General features: G+C 51.9%; 2 protein-coding genes across 3 annotated transcripts in view; both read right to left on the bottom strand.

Annotated features, from left to right (window-relative positions):
- Positions 1–2,644: 2,644 nt before the first annotated feature.
- TPI1 (triosephosphate isomerase 1) lies at positions 2,645–10,857 on the bottom strand. Its single transcript, XM_055002934.1, has 7 exons — positions 10,657–10,857; positions 6,162–6,285; positions 5,982–6,066; positions 5,243–5,375; positions 4,613–4,698; positions 4,115–4,202; positions 2,645–3,274 (listed from the first exon to the last, which is right to left on the bottom strand). Exons 1-7 carry the CDS (start codon positions 10,766–10,768, stop codon positions 3,156–3,158), a joined length of 747 nt encoding a protein of 248 aa, XP_054858909.1. The 5' UTR covers positions 10,769–10,857; the 3' UTR covers positions 2,645–3,155.
- Positions 10,858–13,306: 2,449 nt separating this feature from the next.
- The window catches only part of USP5 (ubiquitin specific peptidase 5), a 29,250-nt gene continuing 19,577 nt past the window's right edge, over positions 13,307–22,979 (bottom strand). The window contains exons 14-20 of one of the 2 annotated variants that reach the window (XM_055002809.1): positions 22,658–22,746; positions 21,744–21,935; positions 20,224–20,367; positions 18,672–18,817; positions 18,390–18,543; positions 17,014–17,098; positions 13,307–13,902 (exon numbers count right to left, since the gene is read on the bottom strand). In XM_055002809.1, the coding sequence (XP_054858784.1) occupies positions 13,809–13,902; positions 17,014–17,098; positions 18,390–18,543; positions 18,672–18,817; positions 20,224–20,367; positions 21,744–21,935; positions 22,658–22,746 (904 nt within the window). In that variant the 3' untranslated portion in view covers positions 13,307–13,808. The remainder of the gene's footprint in view (positions 13,903–17,013; positions 17,099–18,389; positions 18,544–18,671; positions 18,818–20,223; positions 20,368–21,743; positions 21,936–22,657; positions 22,747–22,979) is intronic. The other variant, XM_055002810.1, reaches the window with a different exon arrangement.

The following is a 22,979-nucleotide window of genomic DNA, read 5'->3' as shown; positions in this document are numbered from 1 at the left end:
TTAATTGCTGTAAGTGAGCCAAGCCAGAGAAATCATGGGACAAAAGCATTGTGCAAGTCAGCAGTGCCACAGAGCGATTGTTCCAAGGAGACAAATACAATGAATATTCCTGGTGCTATCTTGGTTTGTGTCAACTAAATTTATTTTTAGTCAATTCGTCTAGTCAATGACCAGGTTTGTAATTAGCAACTCTTAACTAGTTAACATGTGACAGGTACTCAAACTGTCTGGGAATTAAAATATCCATACAACTGGTCCCACTCACTGTTCTTTTTCTCTGAGAATTCACACACACCCCTTTGTAACCTTGGCTATTATAAATGTTCCCCTCCCATCTTGGCTTGAAGCAATGAGGGCGAGGCGCCAATCCAAAGGCACTCTATGATGTTTCAGCCCTCTTCAGGGCCGCCAATTCTGACGAGAAATTTGGGGGTGGTAATAACAATACCAACAACTGTGTGCCTGTATACCACTCTTTTGGACCAATTAGTACCACACTCAGAGCAGTTAACAGCCAGTGTTATAATTATCCCCACAGTACAGCTGGGGCTGTGAAAAGTGGCTGACCCAAGGCCACCTGCAGAACTCTTGGCAGTTGTGGGATCTGAACCAGGTGAGTGCTGGCTCAGAGCCTAGCCCCTTGACCATTATGCAGGTGCCTGGGGCAGGTGTAGTCTGGAGATGGAAGAGCTCAGCAGGGGTGCAATACCGAAGTCTGCCCTCTGAAGCTGCCATTTCGTCCAGGGAAATGGATCTCTGGAAATCGCTTGCAATTCTGGGAGAACTCCAGGCCCAGCGGTAAGGTATTAATGTCACACACTCTCAGCCTAGCCTACACCACAGGGTTGTTTTTGCGGGGACAAAAATGGAAGAGGGGAAGGCCCTAGCTCACAAAAGCTTCTGACATAACAAATGCCAGGCATAATATGCTGCAAGATGCTCTTGCTCTAATATTTGAGGGGCAGCAGGAAGGTGCCCCTGAAGTCGGCGTTCCTGAAGAGGACACGTCATCCTTCCTGCTACAGAAATCTGCAGATTTGGGCAAGCGCCTCATTTCCACCCTCAATCACCTTAAACAGTTACACAGGTGGGAAGCCAGCAGGGGAGGGGCGGCTATTCAGTACTTTGCAGGGAGCACCACAGGCACGACTATGTGGGAGAGCACTCAAGGCACGGCGCTCCTGGCCTTCGGAGCGCTTGCATGTCCTTCTGGGCACAGGGCTGCCATCCTGGAGCAGCTGTGGAGGGGAGAGACCCCCAGGGACCTACTAGAACAGTCCCACGCCTGTGCCGACTGCTCTTCTTGCTGTTGTCAAGGCTGAGTCTTAAAGTTGGAGGGTATCAGGCTGAGGAACACGATCCCTTAGATGGGGCCCCCGAGATGGACTGACATCCTCTCACGAGATTCCATTGCTGTGGGATGCACAACGGCCTGTGACTGGTTGGTAGTGCTGGGGTCAGCAGTCATGGTGCCCTTTGGCAGTAATGTCATTAGGAAATGTAGTCGTGTAGTCTTGCAGGAACAATATAGGTTCCGTAGCAGAAGGCTGAACCCCCCCCCCCCAATGCTAGCATGTACCTGTTCCACGTGCACGGCCAGCTAGACCGGTTCGGTTTAGTATCTAAACGAGTGGACGAGCAAGTCGCAAAGGATTTAGATTTGTGAGGCGCTGGGGAACTTTCTGAAACAGGCGGATCCTGTACGAGAGACCAAAGGGGAGCCACTTAAGATCAAAAAGGTGGAAAAGCAGTTTTTAAACTAATCCCAGATGGAAAGCCGACAGGAGCTGGAGGGACTCTGGTGTGGGACAACTCTGTCCAAAGGGATGACCGGGGGGGGGGACCATCGCTAGGAGCGCCACAGAATTCGGAAGAGAGGGTAGGATGGCAAAGGGAGGCCATGTGCAGAGACAAAACTGCCCACAAAGGCCAAAAAAATTCGTGGTGGGGTCCGAGCTTTCACGAGTCGCAGCTCACCACTAGACTCTCGTTCTTTTCTACTGCTACAGGCAGACTAACCGGGCAAACGAGCGCTCAAACCATGCTGTGGAAAGGAGGCTCCTGGACATCAGAAATGGGGCAACTGGTCACAGGGCCAACCAGAGGGGTGGAGACTTTGGACTTACTACAGAGCGGGCTTGAGAGATGGTGCAAGATACAGATGTTGTCAGACCAAGTGGGAAGTGTCCATAATTATATAAAATTCTGCATTCATAACCCTCTCTTGTTCTGGACAGGGCACCTGGGAGGAGGGAGCCATTCTTTTGGGTAAACACAGAATGGAAGATGAACTCTGCACTCATCTGTGGTGGTCTTTCTTCTGTTCCTAACAACTCTGCAGCCATCGGGGGGGGGGGGGGGAAGCGGAGGGGGTGTAGCAGAAGGAAAGGACCACAGGTAACCACAGCTTTCTTAAGCAAGTTCTAGGCACCAAACCTCTCTTCCTAAATTGAAGGGCTGGCCCTTGCCTACGCTGACATTTCTATACACAAGTTTCAAAGCAACATGTAATTTCCACATGTAGCTATTTGTTTTATCCTTAGGGTTTTGGGGGGGGGGGGGAATCATGCAGCGTACTTGCTCACCATCTCGTCCATTCCAGTCTGATTTTGTTTTACTTCCGAAGTTACGAGGATCACTCTCACACAATCACTTTCCCTTTATTTCTTTTTGTGGTTGGTTTGTAGGTGGGGAGAGAGAGATACGGGTAACAGATGTACAATCTTGCACCAATACGAGCCAGCAGGTGACAGAGAAGCCCCTGGTTGCAATGAAGAGGCAATGCCCCCACCTCAGGAAGGGAGGTGGGCCTCAGAGGACAGTTGGGACAAATGGCCGGCCTAGGAGGGAAGCCCCACGCAGCACTGCAGGGAAAGCAAACACACACACCCCCTCCTGCCTTCAGAAGGGCTCACATCTAACCGATACATTGCTTGGCAACGGTTGTATTTAGCAGCAGCAGCACCAGACAATTTACAGCAAGGGTAGGCAGGAGAGGGATTCGGAGGGTGAGGTCTTTGCACCCAAGTGCCGAGGATGGCCAAAGCTTGCGCTCGGTGGCTTTTCTTGGTGTTTCTTTTTAACAGTATGGATCTCCTGTTCGTGGCAGCGCTCTCCTACTCTCCTGCCAAACCTTCAGCCTCCACAGACGGATTTCAGTGTTTTGCGTTGATGATGTCTACGAATTCAGGCTTGAGGGAGGCCCCGCCCACAAGGAAGCCATCCACGTCATGCTGGGAAGCGAGTTCCTTGCAGGTGCCGCCAGTCACTGAACCTGCAAGGGGGGGGGGGAAGCCCTTAAATTAAAAGCCTCCAAGTACGAAAACGCTGCAGAAAAAAGGGCCGGAAACGGGAACTTCCTGAGGCGCTGGCCGGCCACGGGCCATGGCGCTCTCTTCAGAAGCCATCTTGGGACTGCAGAGCAGCAGAAGGGAGGACTCCACCCTTTTCCTGCCCCCTCTCTGATCCTTACCCGTTTCTTCCCGCAGAGCAAGTAGGGGCGTGATTTAGACTTGGCGAAATGGCATGGCAGAGGGGAAAAAGGGAAAGTTCTTCCCCAGAATTGCAACTTTTTGCATTTGGGGATTGAACCAGAAGTCCTGTATAGCAACTATGCACATAAGGGTTCGAAGGTCGACAAGGCAGGGCTCCTAGACCATTTCCGCTCAGCTGTTGTCAAAAGGAGGTGGGGTTTGGCAGTGCGTTCCCCAAACCTGCTGGGGGAATTTGGCTGTGATCATTTGCAGGCTACGGACATTCCTGCACATGCCCGATTAACCACAATGAACAGATATAGTCAATCGAAAATCTCCTTTGCAGACAAAACCTACAGTTGTATGTTCGTGGTTTAGTTTTTCGTGTCACACTAACATCAGGGAGCCACACACCCCCTCCAACCACAGAAGATGGACTGGGGGCCACTCCCTTTTCTTGCAGCCTATCCTGTATCACAGGGTGCTCGTTGTGAGGATAAAATGGAGGGGGGGGAACACCATGTTTGCAAACCGCTTTGAAGTTCCCACCCAGGAGAAAAAGCAGGGTATAAACACATGGGAAAAATAAACGGGCTAATTAACGGCACACTTGCTTTGGTCACTAGGAAGGCTCCCCTTACCCCCATAGATGATTCGAGTGGACTGTGCCACAGCCTCAGACACGTTGCTCTTCAGCCAGCCCCTCAGCTTTTCATGGACCTCTTGGGCCTGCAGAAACAGAGAAACAGGGGTCAGTGCTACCAACGCAAGCCGCCAAGTCCAGCTGAGGGTGAAAGATGCGGCGTGACTGTATGAGCGGGCCTTGTGGGGATTTCCCATCCTCCAGCTAACACCTCCGCCCCGTCTGACAACAGATATAACAACATTCCATTTATATACTACCCTTCAGGACAACACTCACTCAGAGCGGTTTACCAAGTACGTCATTATTATCCCCGTGACAATCACCCAGTGAGGTGGGTGGGGCTGAGAGAGCTCCGAGAGAGCTGTGACTGCCCCAGGGTCACCCAGCTGGCTTTGAGTGGAAGAATGGGGAATCGAACCCGGTTCTCCAGATTAGAGTCCTGCTGCTCTTAACCACTACACCAAACTGGCTCTCATACTTGCTGCGTCTGTACCTGCTGGGGAGTTGCCGTTTTGCCAGTCCCAATGGCCCAAACTGGCTCGTAAGCGAGAACCACTTTGCTCCAATCTTTCACGTTATCTGGGGACAAGAGAGGATGTTATCTGAAATGCCATCTACAGAGACAGGTGAACAGAACTTGACGGCTGCTTGGGGGAATGCAGGAATCTCTGGGCCCCTCCAAAATCTTTTAATAAGCCACAGCTCTGCCTTTAAAAAAAAAAAAAAAACACATACCGCAGGACAAGCTCTTAATGGTCATTCCATCAAGTCTTACTACAGTAGCTGAATAACTGCTTATCACAAGCTGCCAATACCAGATGTAACTACAGTAAGAAACTAAAGGAAGGAGAGACACGGCCTAGCTCTCACTAAACAGCTTCAGATGACTACAGACATCCACAGACTACAGGATGCCTTCTGCTGATCCTTACACGACGGACTGCCAACAATCTTTAGTTCTGGAGTAATGAAGAGAGGGCCGAACTGGGCCAGGCAGCTCCCTTGATGCCGCCCACAGAAGCTCCCATGCCATTGCCACTTCTTTGCTCCGTGAGGTCTTGTGGAGACTTGTGGAGACCAAGAACAGGACCACCCAGCAAGCGCCCCCGCGGGGTCCTCTTACCAGCAATAGCCTTGGTCTGCTCAAACACCACCTTCTCCGTGATGCCCGCTTCTCTCTCGTCCAGCTTCTCCCCAATACAGGCAATCACACCGAGCCCCTCAGCCAAGGCGTGGGCCACCTTCTGCCCAATCAGCTGCAACAGACACAGATCTCAGAAGCCAAGGAAGACTCCCCTGTCCCAGCTGTGGCAAAATTTTCTCCTGGCTGGAGAACAGCAGCACAACTTTGGATCCACGGACACCCATGAAGCACACAACATCTTCCGTGAATCACCCATCATGAGTTAAAAAGAGAGATCAAAACAGCACTCTGGACAAGGCAGGCTGTCAGCCGATTTTTAAATTTCAGACTTGATTCCCATCTGCCACTTTTTAAGGGCCTGAGAAATCTGGGATTTTATTCTCAGAGAGGGGGTGAGAAGTTACAGCTCTGCTTTGCTATCAGGAGCCACTGCAAGCCAAGGAAGTCCAGGGTCACTGTGCAGAGGCAGGCAATAGCAAGCCACCTCCGCCCATTTCCTGCCTCGCAAGCCAGTTCCAACTCGATGGCACTTATTATATTAAAATCCGGACGTGGCAAACGCTCCGCCAATTCCAACCCAAAGCTTTGAGTGCACACCAAGATTTGCGCATTCCCCCCCCCCCCCCCGCTATTCAAAACCACTGCTACAGATAAATCCCAGGGTCCCACCACCTGGACTGGCTGGGGCGAGCAGGGGGGGGAACCGAGAGTCACCCACCTCGTCCGACTCCCCAAAGATGTGTCTCCTCTCAGAGTGTCCCAAGATGACCCAGGTGACTCCGACATCCTTGATCATGGCTGGGCTGGAAAGGAAGTGAAGCAGGGGCACGCTCTTATCTGCCACGAGGCTCCCCACGCCCTGCAACTCCTGGGTCAGCCCTGGCCGCAGCAGACTCACCTGATCTCTCCCGTGAAAGCTCCCTTTGACACCTTGTAACAATTCTGGGCAGCCAGACCAATCTTGGCATCAAGCTTCTGGCGGGCAAAGTCAAGGTAGATGGAAGGGGCACCACAGACCACCTCTGGGAACGAGAGAGAGGAGAGCGCCAGGATGAGGCAGGCCTCCAAGCACACCCACACAGCAGATCACTGCTGCCCCAAGACTGTCCGCCATCCCGGAGCTGCCCATGAGACATGCCTGGCCTCCCCTGCTCCGTCAGGAGCTTTGCAGAATAACCCCAGCAAGGAAGGGCCTCCTCTTTGGTTCTGTCCTCTGCTGGAATTTATAGTGGAAACTCCTTTGGGGCAGGGACCTTTCCTGCACACGGAACTCTGTAAAGCAGGATGCAAACTGACAGCGCTGCAACAGGACAGTTATCACTCGCTCCGCCTAACCTACCAGACGAGGCTGTTCTGAGGATAACAGGAGGTAAAAGATGCACGTGTAACCCATTCTAAGCCTGTGGGAGATAGCTAGAAAACCACAAATAAGGCAGTACTAATAAGAAATTGAAGTTACATTCACCATCATGTGCAGAAAATGAGTGGGCAAAGCTTTGCTCGTGGGCATCACTGCCTACTAATGCCTGCAGCTCCAGTGGTTACTAGAGCCAGAGCAACCATCAGCCATTGAGAACTACCAGGTTATGGGAAAACTTCAGGGGAAACCATGGTCATTCCAAAAACCTTCCATTGTTCAGATGAGATTCCAAACCATGACCCTTTTCACTCTCACGGTTTAAACTGCCATTTATGAGCATTCGCCCCCATTGCAATGGTTTCGGCATTGCACCCATTCATTTCATATTGTCCACTGCAGCTGCAATTTGGCACCTGTACTTCATTTCAGACCCGCTTTGAAGTGTTGGTGCAGTTTCGGGCTTTGGGGGCTTACTTTGAGCATGTGTTGTAACTTGCAATGTTGGAACCCATCCAACCCCTGGCTTTTGCTGATTGGGTGTCCCAGCCCACTGGAGAGACAACTGGTGGCTGAGTTCTGGGGGAAAACATGTACCACTCTCATTTACTTTTTTAAAAAGCCAAGCCAGGAAAGGGTTAAAATGCTGCCGCTTCTTTCCTTCTGGTTGCAAACGGCTGTGCAAAACAGGAAAAGCCGCCATTTAAGCCTTACCTGGTTTTTAGAGCCAGGAGAAATTAGGAGTAACGTTCCAACATTTTGCAGTAACAAGAGGGAGGAAGGGAAAAGCAGCCATTTAAAGCTTTCCTGGCTTTTAAAGTTAGCAGGGAATTAGCAGCAAGCTTAGGAATCATTCCGGGCTTTGAAAAAAAAGTAAGAGTGGGTGCATATCTGGGAGGAAGGAAGCCAATGAAGAAGGAAGCCGATGAAGAAGCAGCCTTAGGACCTTTATCTCGCTTTACTGAAAAAAAGGGCGGACAAGTTCAGAGAGCTGAGAAGGATGGGCGTGGCTAATTCTGCACAGACCAATCAGCTCCCGGGGAAGGGGGGAGAAGAAACACAGAAGGCGAGTATAGGGTTGGCACTGACTTCAATTGCACCAGCTGCGACTCAGCAGTGGCTTCAAAATAAACTCGTAGTATGTCCACAGGGGGAAAAATTGGGGATGGCGCAGACAAACATTGTTTCTGTGTCCCAAGACTACCTTGCGAATGTGAAAATCCCGCAAATACAAGACGTAAAAATATTGCTGAAATGCTTTAAAGTGTGAAAAGGACCCCTCTTATAGTGGGAGAGCTTCCCAAAGTGGTTTACATCATTCTCCTGTCCTCCATTTTATCCTCACAACAACCCTGTAAGGTAGGCTAGGGGACTGCAACAGGCTTATGGCACCAGCAAGCTTCCATGACAGAGGGGTGATATGAACCCCCCGTCTCACACACTCTAGGCCGACACTAACCACCACCACACACTGGCAAATGGTTCCATTTGAGGCGGCTGAGAAGAGCTACTTATCCCAGGATGGGCAGCAGGTGATTTCCTAGCGCCGTGGCTTCAAGAACTGCCAGGAAGAGCCTGTACCAGCAGCAGGCACCACCTCAGTGAGCAGGACTCCAACTCTAACCTTGCAGCGATCACAGCCCGCCCGGAGCTGAAGGTTTAGGATTTCGTGTTTTGGCATGAGGAAACCCCCTAATTCAAGGGCAGGACACAAGCTTTTTATCACAGGTATTTCAGGTGGCAGAGCCAGGAAACCCCTTTCTCGGCCCCAAACCCATGGCCAGATGACGTCAGAGAGAGGCCCGAACACCAGCCCAGATGGATCAGCAGCTCACTGAAGTATAAATATATTAAGCAGCTATAAGACAGGAGGGAGACCTAGGAGTAGGAATCCGGGCTCTTCTTGCAAAGGTCAAAGTGAATGCAGGCGTCCAGATGGCCAGACGAGACTACACCCAACCCCAGCTGAAACTGTTCTGTGGGCATAGCCTCTACCATCTAGCCTGAACACTCCCAGCCCTGTATCCTGAGCACCCGTTCCTCTAGCAGTGGGTCTTTCCTCGAGGGTACAGAGCCTCTTGCGTCAGGGGAAGGCCGCTTACACTAGAGAAAAGCACCTCCCCTAGCCGAATAGATCTGAAGGGTAAGGATTCGACTGCATGTCCATAGTATCCTACGATTAAAATTCTCGTTTCACTGTTGGGCAAAGTACTGGGGAAGGGAGAACAACAGTCCCCCTGTTGACAACTGCAATGGATCCACTCTCGTAAGGGACACTTGCCCCAGAGTGGCTCGCATCGGCCCACCTCTCCCCCTTTCTCAAGCAGGCAGTCAAGCATGGCTAGGGGAGGATGTGGGGCAGCTAGCTCAACACCCGCCCCTTGCCCTTCCCTCTCAGGCCCGTCGCCTGACCTTTAACAGGCCACAAGGATAGAATTTCCCGCTCCAAGTACAGTAGTCTGTATTTTTAGGCAGCTGCACCTATATTTAGGATCCCACTTTCTTCAGACCCTTTGACATTTCTTCAGGATACTGTCGGAGGAACTGCAGCTCCCTCAGTCCACTTTGCCCTTTCCTGATTGATCTGCCAGTTGACTCATTTGGGTCAGATGTACTTTGCCCCATTACTAGCGCTGCTGATTTTGAGGACCAGTGCTCTCACCAGCGCAGCTGTGCCAAGTGAGCACCAGGACAGGCAGCGGGCACCTTGCCACTCCACCCCACCCCACGCAGGGGTTCACAGACCGGTGAAAAGGGCCCAGTTCCCAGGCATGGGATAAAGACAGACCGGGAGGAGATCAGGCACAAACTGTATCCCTCCTCTTTGTCTCCCTCTTGCCAGCCAGATCCCTTTGTGATCACGGTTAGAACTGGGTCAGGCAATCTCACTTAGCCACAGTCATGGCAAAAGAGCTTCAGGAGTCCACAAGCGGGGGATGCCAGCCATGAATGAGCAGAGCCAGGGCCACACGCCCACAGGCACATTCCTTGGATTCCCCCCCTTTGTTTTTAAACGCCAGTGTGGTGTTGTGGTTAGTGTCAGAATAGGATCTGGGAGACCCAGGTTCAAATCCCTCCTCGGCCTTGGAAGCTCATTGGGTGACCTTGGGCCCCTGGCACACCCCCAGCCAAGCCTACCTCAAAGGGTTTATTTATTTTTATTTATTTTTTCAATCTATATACCGCCCATCCCCAGGGGCTCTGGGCGGTGAGAGGATAAGATGCAGGAGAGGAGAATGACCTACGCCGCTTTGGGTCCCCACCACGGAGAAAGGCAGGGGGGAAATGAAGTAAATACGTCTCCAATTCCTTATGGAGATAAAAGGGGACGCCTTTCAAAGGCCGGAGCAGAAGCGAAGCTGCCTCCGCGCGCCTGGTGCAAAATGCGAGTCCGGTTCCGGGCCGTTCCTCCTCCCAGCAGCGCCCAGCAGGCCCTTCTCGCCGGGCCGGGCCCGCTGCCGGAGGAAATTCCACGCCCGCTTCTGCCCCCTCCCCGGCCGGGGATGACCCTCTCCGGGGCTTTCGGGGCCGAAGAGCCACCTCGGCCCGTTCCAAGCGCGGCCACCCGACACGCGAAGCAACGCGGCGACGGCAGCAGCGACAGACTCCCGGCCCGGCTCTGCAGGGGAGGCGGAGGCCGCAGGCGCCCAGGACGTGCAGGCGGGCACGGCGCGCAGCAGCAGGGAGGCGGGCCGGGCGAGCCCACGCCCAGCCGCTTCCCAGGCGCGGCCCTCCGGCCGGGCGTCGGCAGCCGAGCTGCGCGCTTGCTGGGCGGGCGGCACGTGGGGAGGGCCCGCTCGCCGCCCCGTTCCCCGGGCCAGTTGCGCCCCGGGCGGCTGCACAGCAGGCTCAGCCAGGGAGGCGGGCAGGACCCGAGGCGCCCGCGAGGGGACCAAGGCCCCGCCCGGCCACCTTCCCGCCCCGCCGCGGGGCTCCTCGCGAGCAAAGCCCCCCCCCAAGCGCGCCCGGGACGGCCCCGCCGCGCCCTCCGCTCCGCTCCTCTTCCCGGGCGGCGGCTCAGCGCTCCTGCTCTCACCGGTGTCCGCCGGGACTTTGGCGGCGTTGAGGGTCTGGACGAGCTCCCCCAGGCTCTTCTTGTCGCCGTTCATCTTCCAGTTCCCGCCCACGAAGAATTTCCGGGGGGCCATGGCGCTGCCCAGAGGTGCCCGGCTCGCTGGCTCGCTCGACGGGGACAGGGGACGCCCGCAAGGTCAGCAGCGCAGCGCCGCTCTGCCGCGCGCGCCCGCTTTTCTAGGGGACTCGGGCGGCCCCGCCACCCGCCCCCCTGCTGCCGTCACAAGGCCCCGCCCCTCCTTTCATGACTCGCCGGCCGGGCGGCTCTGATGCGTCGCTGGGCTCCGGCGCGGAGGGAGGGCGGTGGGAAGCGCCACGGAGACTTTTGCAGAAATGAGGCCGGGGGCGCCTTCAAGAGCCACAAAAGGTTTTCTGAGCCAGAGCCACGGTTGCCAACCTCCATGCGGATCTCCCGGAATTATAACTTCTGTCCAGACTGCAGAGCTCACTTGGAGGGCGGTGGAGGGCTGCCTTGGAGGGTGGGCTCGATAGCGTTAATATCCCACTGAGGTCCCTTCTCTGAATCCGCCTCCCCCCCAAATGTCCAGAAATTCCCCCAGCTGGAGTTGGCGAGCTCTTGAGCTGCAGCGTTCATCCACTAGCCACGTGCATTTCTAGGCAAAGTTGGGGCCCGCCAAACTCTGGACTGGAGAAATCCCCAAGGATTTGGGGGTGAAGCCTGGGGGTGGGGTAGGAGAAGGCACTCAGGAGGGATGTGATGCCCTGCAGAGCTGTCATTTATTCCAGGGTAACTGAGAATACTAGGCCCCATCTGGAGATTGGCAACCCTGGAAAAGATGTATCTGCAGAATGAATCTGCAGAACACCATACAGCTGATAAAGTGAGCTCTGAATCAGGCAAACCTTTAAACTTTAAAGTGCTACTAGACTCTTGTCTTATGGTGCATTGGATGGTGTATCACACTTGGATCTGGCCAACCCCTCTCGTCAGTCACTGAGGTTACAGCCTCACCTGCCTCAAAGAATTGTTGTGAGCATAAAACTGGAGCGACATAAACCACTTCAGGCCCTCATTGGGGGAAAAAGGCAGGGCATACATGAAATGCATCAAATGTCATTGTTGTATCATTTATATTACCACTTTTCTCATAGAGTCTCAAGACATTCACTTTCAAGCTGGAAGCGGACTAGCAAGGCCACTCCAAGCTACCACCGGATACAAGATCCCTGGGTCACTGAGCAGCCTCATCTTCCTCTCTCTTGGTGTCTACTTCCTCCCCTACCAATTTATTTACTTCATTTATACCCTACCCCAAAACATCTCACATCTTTCTCCTCCATTTTATCCTCACAACAACCCTCTGAGGCAGATTAGGTTGAAAGAGACGGAAACTGGCTCAAGGTCACCCAGTAAGCAACCAGGGCAGAGATGGGCTCAGAACCTGGGTCCCACAGATCTTAGCCCCGACAATTACCCCATGCCGGCTTCCACTAGGGCAGCAATCCTAGGCAAACCACTTGCTTAGAGTCCTGCTGAACACCTAAGGAAGTCTAAACCATCACACGGCATAGCTGTCACCTTGCCTACCTCCCTAGCAAAGGGCTGTGCAAACCCACATATCAGTTCCTGTTTTCACGTTCATTTGCACAGCCCAAAAGCACAGAACGAAGCAAATAGGGCCTGCTTCCTCTCCACTGATCTAACAGGAAGATAACTATTACCTTTCTCCAATTGGCAATGCCAGTGCATCTGGGTCAGGATCAGGAAAAGAGGCCTGAACAGAATGGGGCAAAGCACACAACACACACACACACACAGAGCGAGGAGCTGGGGTGGGGGGAGAAGAGGGGCATATCCAGGGCTGCAACTTGTCCCAAATCATGAATCTGATGGTTGGTCTCTAATGTGTAAACCTCAGCAACTTTATTGCTGGCTCACTGAAAAAACTAAATTTTCCACCAGCAGAATGGAAGTTTCCTGCCCACCCCCCGTAACCCTCCTATGCTGGTGAAATCCGCTCCTAGGGGATAAGGGTCCCTGAGGAATGACGGGGGAGGGGGGCAGTGGAGATCCCTCGCCTGATCTGCCTCCAACCCAAGATCATCTGGGAATCTACGGGCAGCCAAGACTGCAGCAGGCTGCTTCTGCCATCAGAAATGCGCTCCTTTTTATCAGCCCCCAAGGGAGAAGACACCTTTTTGTTACTGCCATTCCAGGGGCTTAAGGTCTGCAGGTAGGCGGGGACTTCCACGTGCTGCCAGGGTCATCCGGCCACAGGTGGGCTGCCAGCGTGTACAGAGTTCCCTTTTTTAAAATCCTTTTTGGAAAAATCCGTCACTAACATACATGTAGCTAAGGAAAGTCCCACATCTCTGCACAGTTCAAAACAAGGTGAGCTCACTCTGGTGAAAAAGATTTCTTTCTAGCAGTCGGGTTCAGAGATCCTGGCGCCTCCCCCTGCTGCTGTTCCGTAAGTGATGTCATGTGACTTCCTGCCCCATGCTTGCTGCTTGGTGCCTGTGGACTACGGAGGGGCCCCAGTTACGAAGAGAGGAAAGACTGTTGCATCTAGTGGGCAGATCTGACCACACCACAGACAAAAGGGGGGGGGCGGAAGCAGATGGGCACAAAGGTGCAAGTGGGGAGGAGAAGGGTTTTTTTTTTTTATTCGATCTTTTGTATTTTGGCATATCAGGAGCACATGAAGAACAGAGGCAACTTTATGGCCCAGGTTATTCTCTGCAGAACTCCCAGGGAGAGGGAAAAGCTCAACCTATATGGTACATAAAGCCACACATACACAAGTGCTCCCCTCCCCCAACTGACCAACCCAAAGTGTCAGAGTTACATCAAGAAGCAACACAGCAGTGTGTAAATATCCCCCGAGGTGAATACTTCAGTGAGACACACTTCCTTTCTTTCACACAGATGCAAATCCATCCCCACCCCCCGCCCCGCCCATCATTGTCCATAAGGGGCTCCAGATGTTGGGCTTCCGCAGGGAGGAATCCTGCCCCTGGGGTTGCAACAGCAGCATGCAGAATCACACCCAAGGGCAGGCAGCTGGCCCTCCTTCTTCATATTCTTCACTGCCCTTCCCCCCTGCTCTTGCCAGCAGCCAGCTCCTGCGCCACACCCAGCTGGGGATGGTCCTAGCTGGGAATCCGCTGGTAGAAATAAATGTAGCCCAGATCCTTGGGAGGCTTCTCTGAGGCGCAGACTTTCTGGTCGTTGTAGATCACCCATCTAGGATGGGGGGAAGAACAAAGAACCAGTGTGTGAGAGGCCAAGACTTCAACATGTTGTCAGTGGGCACTGCGGTACGGGTGCACTTCCAGGCGCCTGCATCCCCCAAGCACTGAGCCCGTCACAGTGTGCTTCCACTTCAGTGGAATAGGAGGTGCATCGAATAGCCCAGTGGGCACGTGTAATGTTTTGCATCTAAATAGTTTGGATTTTATTTCTGCTTGTTAATGTGGATTGTTCTAATGTTTGTTACTGTGGATTTTAAAATGAAGGCCTCTGAGGAAAGAAGGGGGCTGGATGGGTGAGTGGAGTGCAGTTTGATCAGATGGTAGCTAAACGTTTGTGGGCAGAGTGAAAACAGGATTCTACTTACCTGTAACCATTGTTCATCGAGTTCTTCTGTGCAGGCACACTTTGGGACCGCACACGTGCAGGCCAGCCAACCCGAGAAGTTTCTGTTGCTTTTCTAAAGCTCCAATAGGGGGCCACTTCTCCTCGTCACGTATTCGCTCGTTTTCCCACCTAAACGGCCATGTGACTACACAGGAAAAGCAACCCCCCCTCCTTAGAACCTTACCTTTCGTCTTTGGAGCCTACAGATATACATCTAAGTCCAGTGCCTTAGTCATTCTGGACATCTGCTCCAAGAAGATATGAAGGTCTTCATAGAAGAGAGCCCAAGCTTTGGCCACATTGTTATCAGGCAATGGATCCAACGCTGCCTCGGATTCAACTTCAAAGGGAGCTGCCACAGGTTCATCCTTATACTTGGACTCATACTGGGTCTGCAAACTGGGAAGGATAGGGTAGAAGTTGCCATCTCTGGTCCAGTGAGGTTGAAGGCACCGGATCTGAAGAAACATGCTCCCCTGGACCTTCCGGCCACTGGCAGTGGTATGGTTGAGGAATACAGCATGAAGAATGACGCTGGTGAGAACAAGATAAGGCTTCCAGTTTTGACAAAGGGCGTGGATCAAGCAATGACGGCCATGGTCTCTTGGATCCAACGGAGAGTAGGGTCAAGGAGTCCCTATTAAAACCCTGGTGGAAGTTCGTGGATCAGGTAGTAGTGCAGGGGATCTCAAAGAGTGCTGCTTGGGTCTGGACTCGGATCCTGGTCTCCAGACCTCTTCCTCGCGTTGGTCCGAATGGTGAATCCCTGCATCACGGGGTTCAGTCTCACCTTCGGAGAAAAACTGTTCTGGAGAATTCAGGTGAGGCAAGGTAGTTCTTGGGGTGATCAGAATGTCCTCCTCACCCTCCGTCTCTGTAGCTCAAGTTCAGCTCCAATGAGCCGAAGACTTAAAAGGAGACCTTGAATGCTTGGTTTTCTTGATCTTTTAGGTGGCATTGCCGAATCTGAAGGAGGCCTTGGAGAGCGGGATTTTCTGCCCATTGGATCCAACCTCAACACCAGCTTCAAGGAGACACTGATCCAGACCTAGATGGGCACTCCTTTGAGGTAGGTGACTTAGCTGCCCAGGGGATCAGAGCCAGATAGAACCTTTTCCCTCAATGCAGCCTTTAAATGGAAAGCCCTCTCATTTCTGGCCTTAGAGGTAAATTGCTGGCAGAATTTACAGGCCGGAACATTGTGGCCTTCTCCCAGACACAGCAGAGATTATGCTCACGGGTAATTACCCCACGGGACATTTCAAGGGACAATATGGAATCCAGCATCGAAGTCAAGCTGAGCCAGGTCAAAACCATTCCAATAACTAACAATATCTCAATCACCAACCGTAAGTGATGTCAAAGCCAAATCCAAGAAGATCAAACCAAAAGCCAGTAGATTAAGACAGCAACAGAGGCCACTCATGACAATCTTCCTTTTGCATCGGCTAAGAGGGAAATGGGGGGTGGGTGTCACTTCTCCCAGGTACTCACATGGCCATTTAGGTGGGAAAACGCGCTAATATGCAACCATGAGAAGCGCCATCCTAACGGAATTTTAGAGAACCAATAGAAACCTCTCTGGTCAGCTGGCCCGCGTGTGCGTAGTCCCAATGTGCGACTGCACAGAAAGAGGAAGATGAACTGCAGTTTTTAGTCAGCTGAGGGAAGAGGTTTTCAGTCAGCTTTCAGATATCACAGCAAGAGATTATTCTGACTTAAATCAGGCAAACAGTATGGAAGCCTGAAAGGATTTTTATTTTGGCTAAGCCAGGCAAATTGCGTGTGTGCCTGGGTCAGAGTATAGCTGAGAGATTATATGATCTACGTCAGGCAGGCTGTATGGAGAGGTCTGAATGAATCTATGTCTGTGTGGATGAGGTCAGAGTTAATTTATTAGTGAAGATTTGTGTGGAAAATGTCTGTGAATATACGTTCAAGAACATGTAATTATTTTAGAAACTAACAAGCTTAACAGCTGTTGTGAAACCAACAACAACAACAACGCCGCCGCTGAGCAGCACGGAGGGCCATCTCAACTCCCCTCTGCCTGGAGATCAGGGGGCGGGGCCACCAGCCGTGTGACCATTTTCTCCGAGGGCAACCCACTGAGTTCCACCACCTCTTTCCCCAGAAAAGAAGCCCTGCGAGTGACCAGGCAGCAAAGGTGCAAACGCACAAGAGAAAGCATGTGCTGCGGGGCACAAATCCCGCTTCCCAAGAACCCCTCAGCTCTTAAAAAATTATTAAACACAAGTTTTGAGTCATTAAGACTGGAGAGTGCCTGGCGCCTGCCTGCTGAAATCTCAGACCCCGGAGGGCTGACAACATCCCGACTCCCGGGGATCAAATGCGTTTAATGCCACACGCGGCTCATTTTCCTCCCCAGGAAAGGCAGATTTTATGCCTCCAAAGTCAAAAATGGCAGAATTATGCAAAATAAAGAAAGCTGCAGATTTGCTAATTTTGCATTGCCGAATTTGGGCTGCCTTGGTAAAGAATGTGAAGGTTTTTGTTTTACAGCACACACTGCCCTATTGATAGAAAGTTTGCCTCTCTCCTAGGGGAATACCACACCCCTCCCCCCAAATTCTTCAATTTACCCGTCAAGCATTAAAGCCCTTCTCCCCGCTTACAAAACCCAGTAACTGATTTTCCAGCAGACAGAGGCATAGCAACCGTTCCTTTCAGGGTCCTCCCCTTCCCCCACCCCCTTACCTGCCATCCTTCTTGATATGACAGACATAGTGGCCGCACATAGTCGAAGTGCCCATGTGGCTGATGAAGGCAAAGAGCTGATATTCTGAAGGGGAAGAGAGGAGGGGGGGGGAAGACCGATCAGCCTGCTTCTCGCCCTTTGCGCAGACCCCCGTAACAGCGTGGGAGGAGGGACTGCTCTGACCCTGAGCGACGGCTTTCTAGAAAGAAAACACGTAGGAAGATCTCGGGCCTGTAATGGCTCAGGAGGAGCCAGCGTGAACTGAGGGGTTAGAGCGCTGGACAGACTTCGGCCTGACAGACCCAGATTCAAATCACCATTCACCAAAATATGCAGCAAGCAACAGCTGTTGGCCTAAGAGGTGGGATCTTGAGCTAGCTCTTGTATCTCTCAGCCTAACTTCCCTTATAAGGTTGTTGTTGGGGGCTAAAAAGGGGTCATGTATACTACCCTGAGCTCTTTGGAGAAAAGGCAGGATGAAAAAAACCGAGATGCAGTGATGCATAACCAGCTAGCCTCATTCCTGAAGCACTTGCTGATCTCAGTCCCAAATGGCCAAGCGCTTTCTCCGGGGAAGCAGCTTTCTGAGGGCCTGGCTTGAACGTAACAGCTCCTCCAAGTCAGCCATTTCCAACCAGATCATGCAGATGTTTGGGGTCAGCTCTCTAGCAGGTCACAAGGGCAACAGCTCTTTCCCTGTCTCTGCCCTCTAGCAGGAAGAAGAACACACGGCTTCTGAACATGGAGGTTGCACATAGCTGATGTGGCTAGTATCTGGCAAGAGACGTCTGCTCCACGCATCTGCCTCCTACTTAGGCCGGGGGCTATCACTACACCCCAGCAAATTCCTCACGTAAGAGGCATTTCACAATTTTAAAAAAGCATGTGTTCAAGAGAGCCCCCTCCCCGTCACCTTCCTCTGAAACAGGCTGCCAAACCACCACTCCAAGGGGCAAGGAGAGAGACTGGTGGGCAAGGGACATCAGAATGGCCACAACCATAGACAGATCAGACAGATCCCGGGAGCAGAGGTCCCGCCATGGCTGCTAGCCATGGTGACTAAAGGGAACCTTCATTTTTAGAGGCAGGATGCCTCTGCATGCCAGTGTTAAGTGGCAACAGGAGGGGAAGGCCTTAGCCTCTGAGCCACCTGTTGGCCTTCCAGGGCCACTGGGGGGGGGCACTGTGTGCAGCAGGTTGCTGTGGGACCACTGGTCCAACCTAGCAGGGCACTGCTTATGCTCATCCTTGTTCAGGCAACTAATCATAATGGTTTTAAAACGTTCAGGGGCTTAAAGCTGCATCCAAAAAGGCAGGGAGTGAGAACCAATCAGCCCGCCTTCACGCCCAGGCTCCAGGCTCCTCTTGCACTCACTCCCAGGTCCATCGCGCACTTTTGGCCCCACGGGGACAGATTCAGAAATGGACTCTGCAGCTGACCGCCCCTCGGAGATGTCCATAGCAGCTTCCGCATCCAGGTCATCAATGTGGCTGAAGATCCAGTCCACAGCCCGCTCAAGACTGTTATTCTGCAGACAAAAGGGTGGAAGCAGTCAGGCTGGGAGCCCCCACCAGTCACTTTTCCAGAAGAGACAAGCCCAGGTACAATGACGGCCACTAAAGAGCACCTCCAACAGGAATTTCACCTTCAACGCACCGTAGCTCTGAGGGCTTTCATAGCCTGATCCCGGGAGAAGCCCATGGAAACTATGGTTGCCATGCTATCTTCAGACGGGGGATCTGGACAGGCGACTGTGGAGCCTGGCCCACTGGATCCAGGAAGCACCAAAGGATTTGCGAAATCTAGGGAAGAGTGAGATGAAGCTTCAGAACATGTGATCCATGAGCAGAGTTAAGGGTTCCGTTAAAAGGCTGTTGCCGTGGCCGGTCCCTGTAAGACTAACAAAAACTTCAACCATGTGGTAAGAAAATTTACAAACAATGCACAGGGTAAGTAGTCATCATATAACTGCCTAGTAACAATCCTGTCAGTATCTCACAGAAGCACATGTAATCTACTGTTTACACAATCAGTTGGCTAGTCATATGCAATCCAAAATAAATACAATTTGCTGGCAAAATTCACATCCAATGTAAAGTCTTATATCCAATCCAATCCAATCCAAAATCAATGTGCTTCTGGTTATAAACCACATTTCAACGGAAACATCTTCTTCAGGTATGGATTGATCAAAGTTGTGATGGTTGTATTTCTTCAACTCACAGTTAAGTAAGACGGTGCTATGAAAGTGTAAAAGGAATAGTGAAGAAACTGTTTCCCTAGTTAAGTTTAACAATTAATTGCAAACATAGGGTATTAAATGACCTTTACCACTATTTCTCAATCTGTACATTCAAGATAGCAGCTGCTTACTATATACAGAAAGTTCTTCTGAAATATACAAAGCAAAAACTGGTCAGCAATATTCCTACAGTACACAGCCATTAATTTACAGAGGAGTATTTTACAACATCAAAAACAAACATACCCAACTTTATGACACTGCGTCCCTTCTGAAGTTGGCTGTAATTAGTTACACCGCTCTACAGGGAGATGTTAAATCCCATTCAGCATCTATAGGTGTTCCTGAATTAGCCTGCTCTGTTAAAGGAACAGTGCAACATTGCTTCACCCCATATAGGTAATGCTTACAAAACGGCTGTAAAGTCTACTGATTGATTTAAACCTTTAGGGACTATAGTATTAAACCCATAAATCAAACACATTTCCACCTGGAGTAGGACCTGTGGGACGTCAGCCTTAGTGTGTGGATGTGCCATACGCTGGTACAAGATGCAGTATTTAAAGGCATCTGGTCTGTGATTAAGTTGTGTAAGTTGCCCCGGTGGGGCATCCAAGATCTTACTTTAATTCAAGAGATATGCTCTATTATCCTCACCTTAACTGATGTGTTATTGTGGACTGGATACATGAATTCATATTTGATGTGAATTTTGCCAGTATTTGTTTTGGATTGCATACGTCCAGCTGCACTGACTGTGTGGACTGCATATGCTTCTAGTATTGCCTAGTATTGTTACTAGGCAATTACATGATGACTACTTACCCTATGCAGTGTTTGTAAATTTTCTTACCACACGGTTGTAGTTTTTGTTCAGTCTTACATTCAACACTGTGGTCCTTCTTGTTGCGATTGGCCGGTCCCTGTGCAGAGTCTGAAACGCAGGGCTGCCGGTGGCCGACGTACCTGGATCGTCCATGTGCGACATGACCCAGTTCATCGCTGCCTCAGCCCCGCTGTTCCCGGTGTAGTACACGGCCTTGCGGCAGGCGTCCATTGGGAAGCCCATCTCCACGAGCTGAGTGATCACCGACTCATCCAGCATCGGAGCTGCAGGTGGGAAGGGGAAAGCATTAGATGCTGCAGAGCAGGACTTTTGAAAGATCCCTTGGGTAACTACGTGGCACACCAACACGTCCCTCAGATCTCTCCCTTACCAGACACCAAACCCAAAGCCTGCATCCTGAGGGGTCTGAACGCAGGAGTGCTGCTCCTGTTGAGGAAAGCAAGCCCCACTACCTGTGCCCTGCCCACAGAAGTGAGGCAGCTGGAAACTTGAGATGGGGCCTTCTTGGCTGTGGCACCTATCTTGGGAAGTTCCCTCCCCTAGAGGTTTGCCTGGCACCTGATTTCCTGACTTTCAAGCAGAGTATCCAGACAGAGGGATGGGACCTGAGTCGGACTGGGAGATTTGCAAAGGCCTTGGAGGATTTCTCTAAGTGCTGGTTATTAGTGCTACCAGAACCTGGCAATGTGCCTTTGGGCCGTCAGTGGAAATCAGCTTTTGCTGAGAAGTGTGGAAGAAGCATATTTTCCCCGTTTAAGCCCCCCGAATAAGCACCCAGGCACCCTGCGGCCCACCCACATCTCTTCCCATCCACCCAGCTCCATGACTGGAAAGGAGCAGGTTCTGCCAGCTGTGTCCTCTTTGCTGCTCATGGCTACAGGGGAGACCTTTCCGTTCTCTTGATTTGGGAGGTTTTTTAAGGCCACGTGGGAGAGAAGATTGGGGCTCTAAGGAGGGGGGGGGGCAGGCTGAAATAGCCCAAGTACTGGGGCTGTCCATCAGAACTCCGGCCAGAACGCTGCACCCTACCAATTTCAAGGAGACCCGGGTTGCTGGCAGCCAAGAAGATAAATTCATCCAACCTCACGGCCTCCCAGCATCAAGATGTTCACCAACACACAAAGCTGCTTTGTACTGAACCAGACCATCAGTATCGTCGACTCAGGCTGGCAGCAGCTCTCCGGGCAGGGGTCTTTCACACCCCCTGCCTATTCAAGAAGCTCCATCCTATCTAATCAAGGCTCCAGTTTGGTGAAAAGATCAAGAAGCTCTAAGGGCACCACAAGCCTTGGGGAAGGAGCGGAGGACCTGGCTCTTCAATTAGATGCTCCCCCAAATGAGGTTTCTGGAGTGGCTGCTGGGTGGGCTGCTCTGGAAACGCATCTTGCACGCCTCCCCTTTACGTCTCCCACCCAGTTCGGTAGGTGAACATCTAAATCTAAAAAATAAATAATCCCAGGACACTGGGGGTGGGGGTAAAGGCGGGCAGGCATCCGCTGGTAAAGTCACAAAGGCAGACTGAGCAAGGAGGAGGCAGGCAGAAACACAGACAGCAGGACACCGAGAGAGAGAGAGAGAGAGAGAGAGAGGCAGAAGCAAGGCAGGAAGGCTTCAGGCGGAGGAGAGAAGAGTCACTAACATGTCGGAGAGGAGAAGTGAGGGGAGCAGAAGGAGTCGTCGTCCTCGTTGCCATAGAAACCCAGGCTACCTTTGGGTTCATCGGGTGTCACCAGCGGGGGCGCTATGTCAGGCATCTCTTCCTCTTCAGGCTGAAGTCCGGTCCCTTGCAGCGCGGAGATATCCAGCTCCTCCGGCATTTCGATGGAGACATCTGGCAACACAGAAGAGACTGCTTGGGAAATGCCCCGGGGAGCCTGTCCAAGGCAGGGGCTGGGTTTGCATGCTCGTGCACTCAGCTGGCCAGCAAGCCAATGCTACTGCTGCCCAATCATGCCCCACAGAGACACTCAGAGGAATAAGGACACTCAGGAATGCTTTTGTCAAAAGCAGACGTTTTGCCGTGGCTAAGAACAGGAACCAGGAACGCCCAGCTCAAATCTCACCATAGTCACGCAGACACATTACCCTGCATGAGACCGCTGGTTGATCAACCTCACCACTGTCATCTCTGACAGGCAGCAACTCTCTGGGGTCTTAGGCAGGGGTCTTTCACATCACCTGCTACCTGAGCCTTTTAACTGCAGAGACTGAAGCGGGGACCTTGCACATGCAAAGCACAGGCTCTTCCACCAAGTCACAGCACTCCCCCAAACAAGCAAGTAACTGGCTGCTCCTCAGATAATATAATTGCAAATATTGGTCTATTTTGCAGGGCTGTTGTGTGCATCAGAGCTAAAGAAAACACTACAGACACTTAAAAGCACAAATGTCAATGCCTGGTGGTGTGGTTGTTCTAAAGCATTATAGCACCCCACTGTAGCACTGCAAGCTGCCATACTGGAACGGGGCGGGGTGGGGTGGGGGGAGGAGGACAGAAAAATAACGTGCAGCAGACCCTTGCGCAAACTCCTGGCTCCACAGCACTACTCTTACCAAGCTTTTTAGGGACCCAGTCTAGGCCAAAGGTGAATTTCTTAATCTGGATCACTAGATAGTCTGGGAAGGAGGCAAACCTGGTTGTCCTGAAAAGGGAATAAGAAAGAGGACCAATGAAACACTGTCTTTCAACTATTCGATGATCGAGGGAGAAAGGATGGGCAGCATCCTGGGAAATGCTGCAAGGTTAGGCCTTCCTTCCCCACAGGTTGCTGCCATGGTAAATGAAGTGCAAGAGAGGGTCTCCCTTAGCACAGCAACAAGCAAGGGATGTTAACAAACTGGGACCAAAGTGAAAAAAGCTATGCTGATGGTTGGC

Source organism: Eublepharis macularius, chromosome 18 (genome assembly GCF_028583425.1).
Source record: "Eublepharis macularius isolate TG4126 chromosome 18, MPM_Emac_v1.0, whole genome shotgun sequence".
Classification (NCBI taxonomy): domain Eukaryota; kingdom Metazoa; phylum Chordata; class Lepidosauria; order Squamata; family Eublepharidae; genus Eublepharis; species Eublepharis macularius.
The sequence above is the reverse complement of the archived record's forward strand: the minus strand, read 5'-3'. Positions and strand labels throughout refer to the sequence as shown.

What these genes read in the sequence shown, in the direction of transcription:
- TPI1 (XM_055002934.1), bottom strand. Translation starts at nt 10,768, where the DNA reads ATGGCCCCCCGGAAATTCTTCGTGGGCGGGAACTGGAAGATGAACGGC. An exon ending in GCTTTCACGGGAGAGATCAG is followed by an intron (nt 6,067 to 6,161) that starts GTGAGTCTGCTG and finishes CTTCCTTTCCAG; the next exon opens with CCCAGCCATGATCAAGGATG. An exon ending in AAACGGCAACTCCCCAGCAG is followed by an intron (nt 4,203 to 4,612) that starts GTACAGACGCAG and finishes CTGTTTCTGCAG; the next exon opens with GCCCAAGAGGTCCATGAAAA.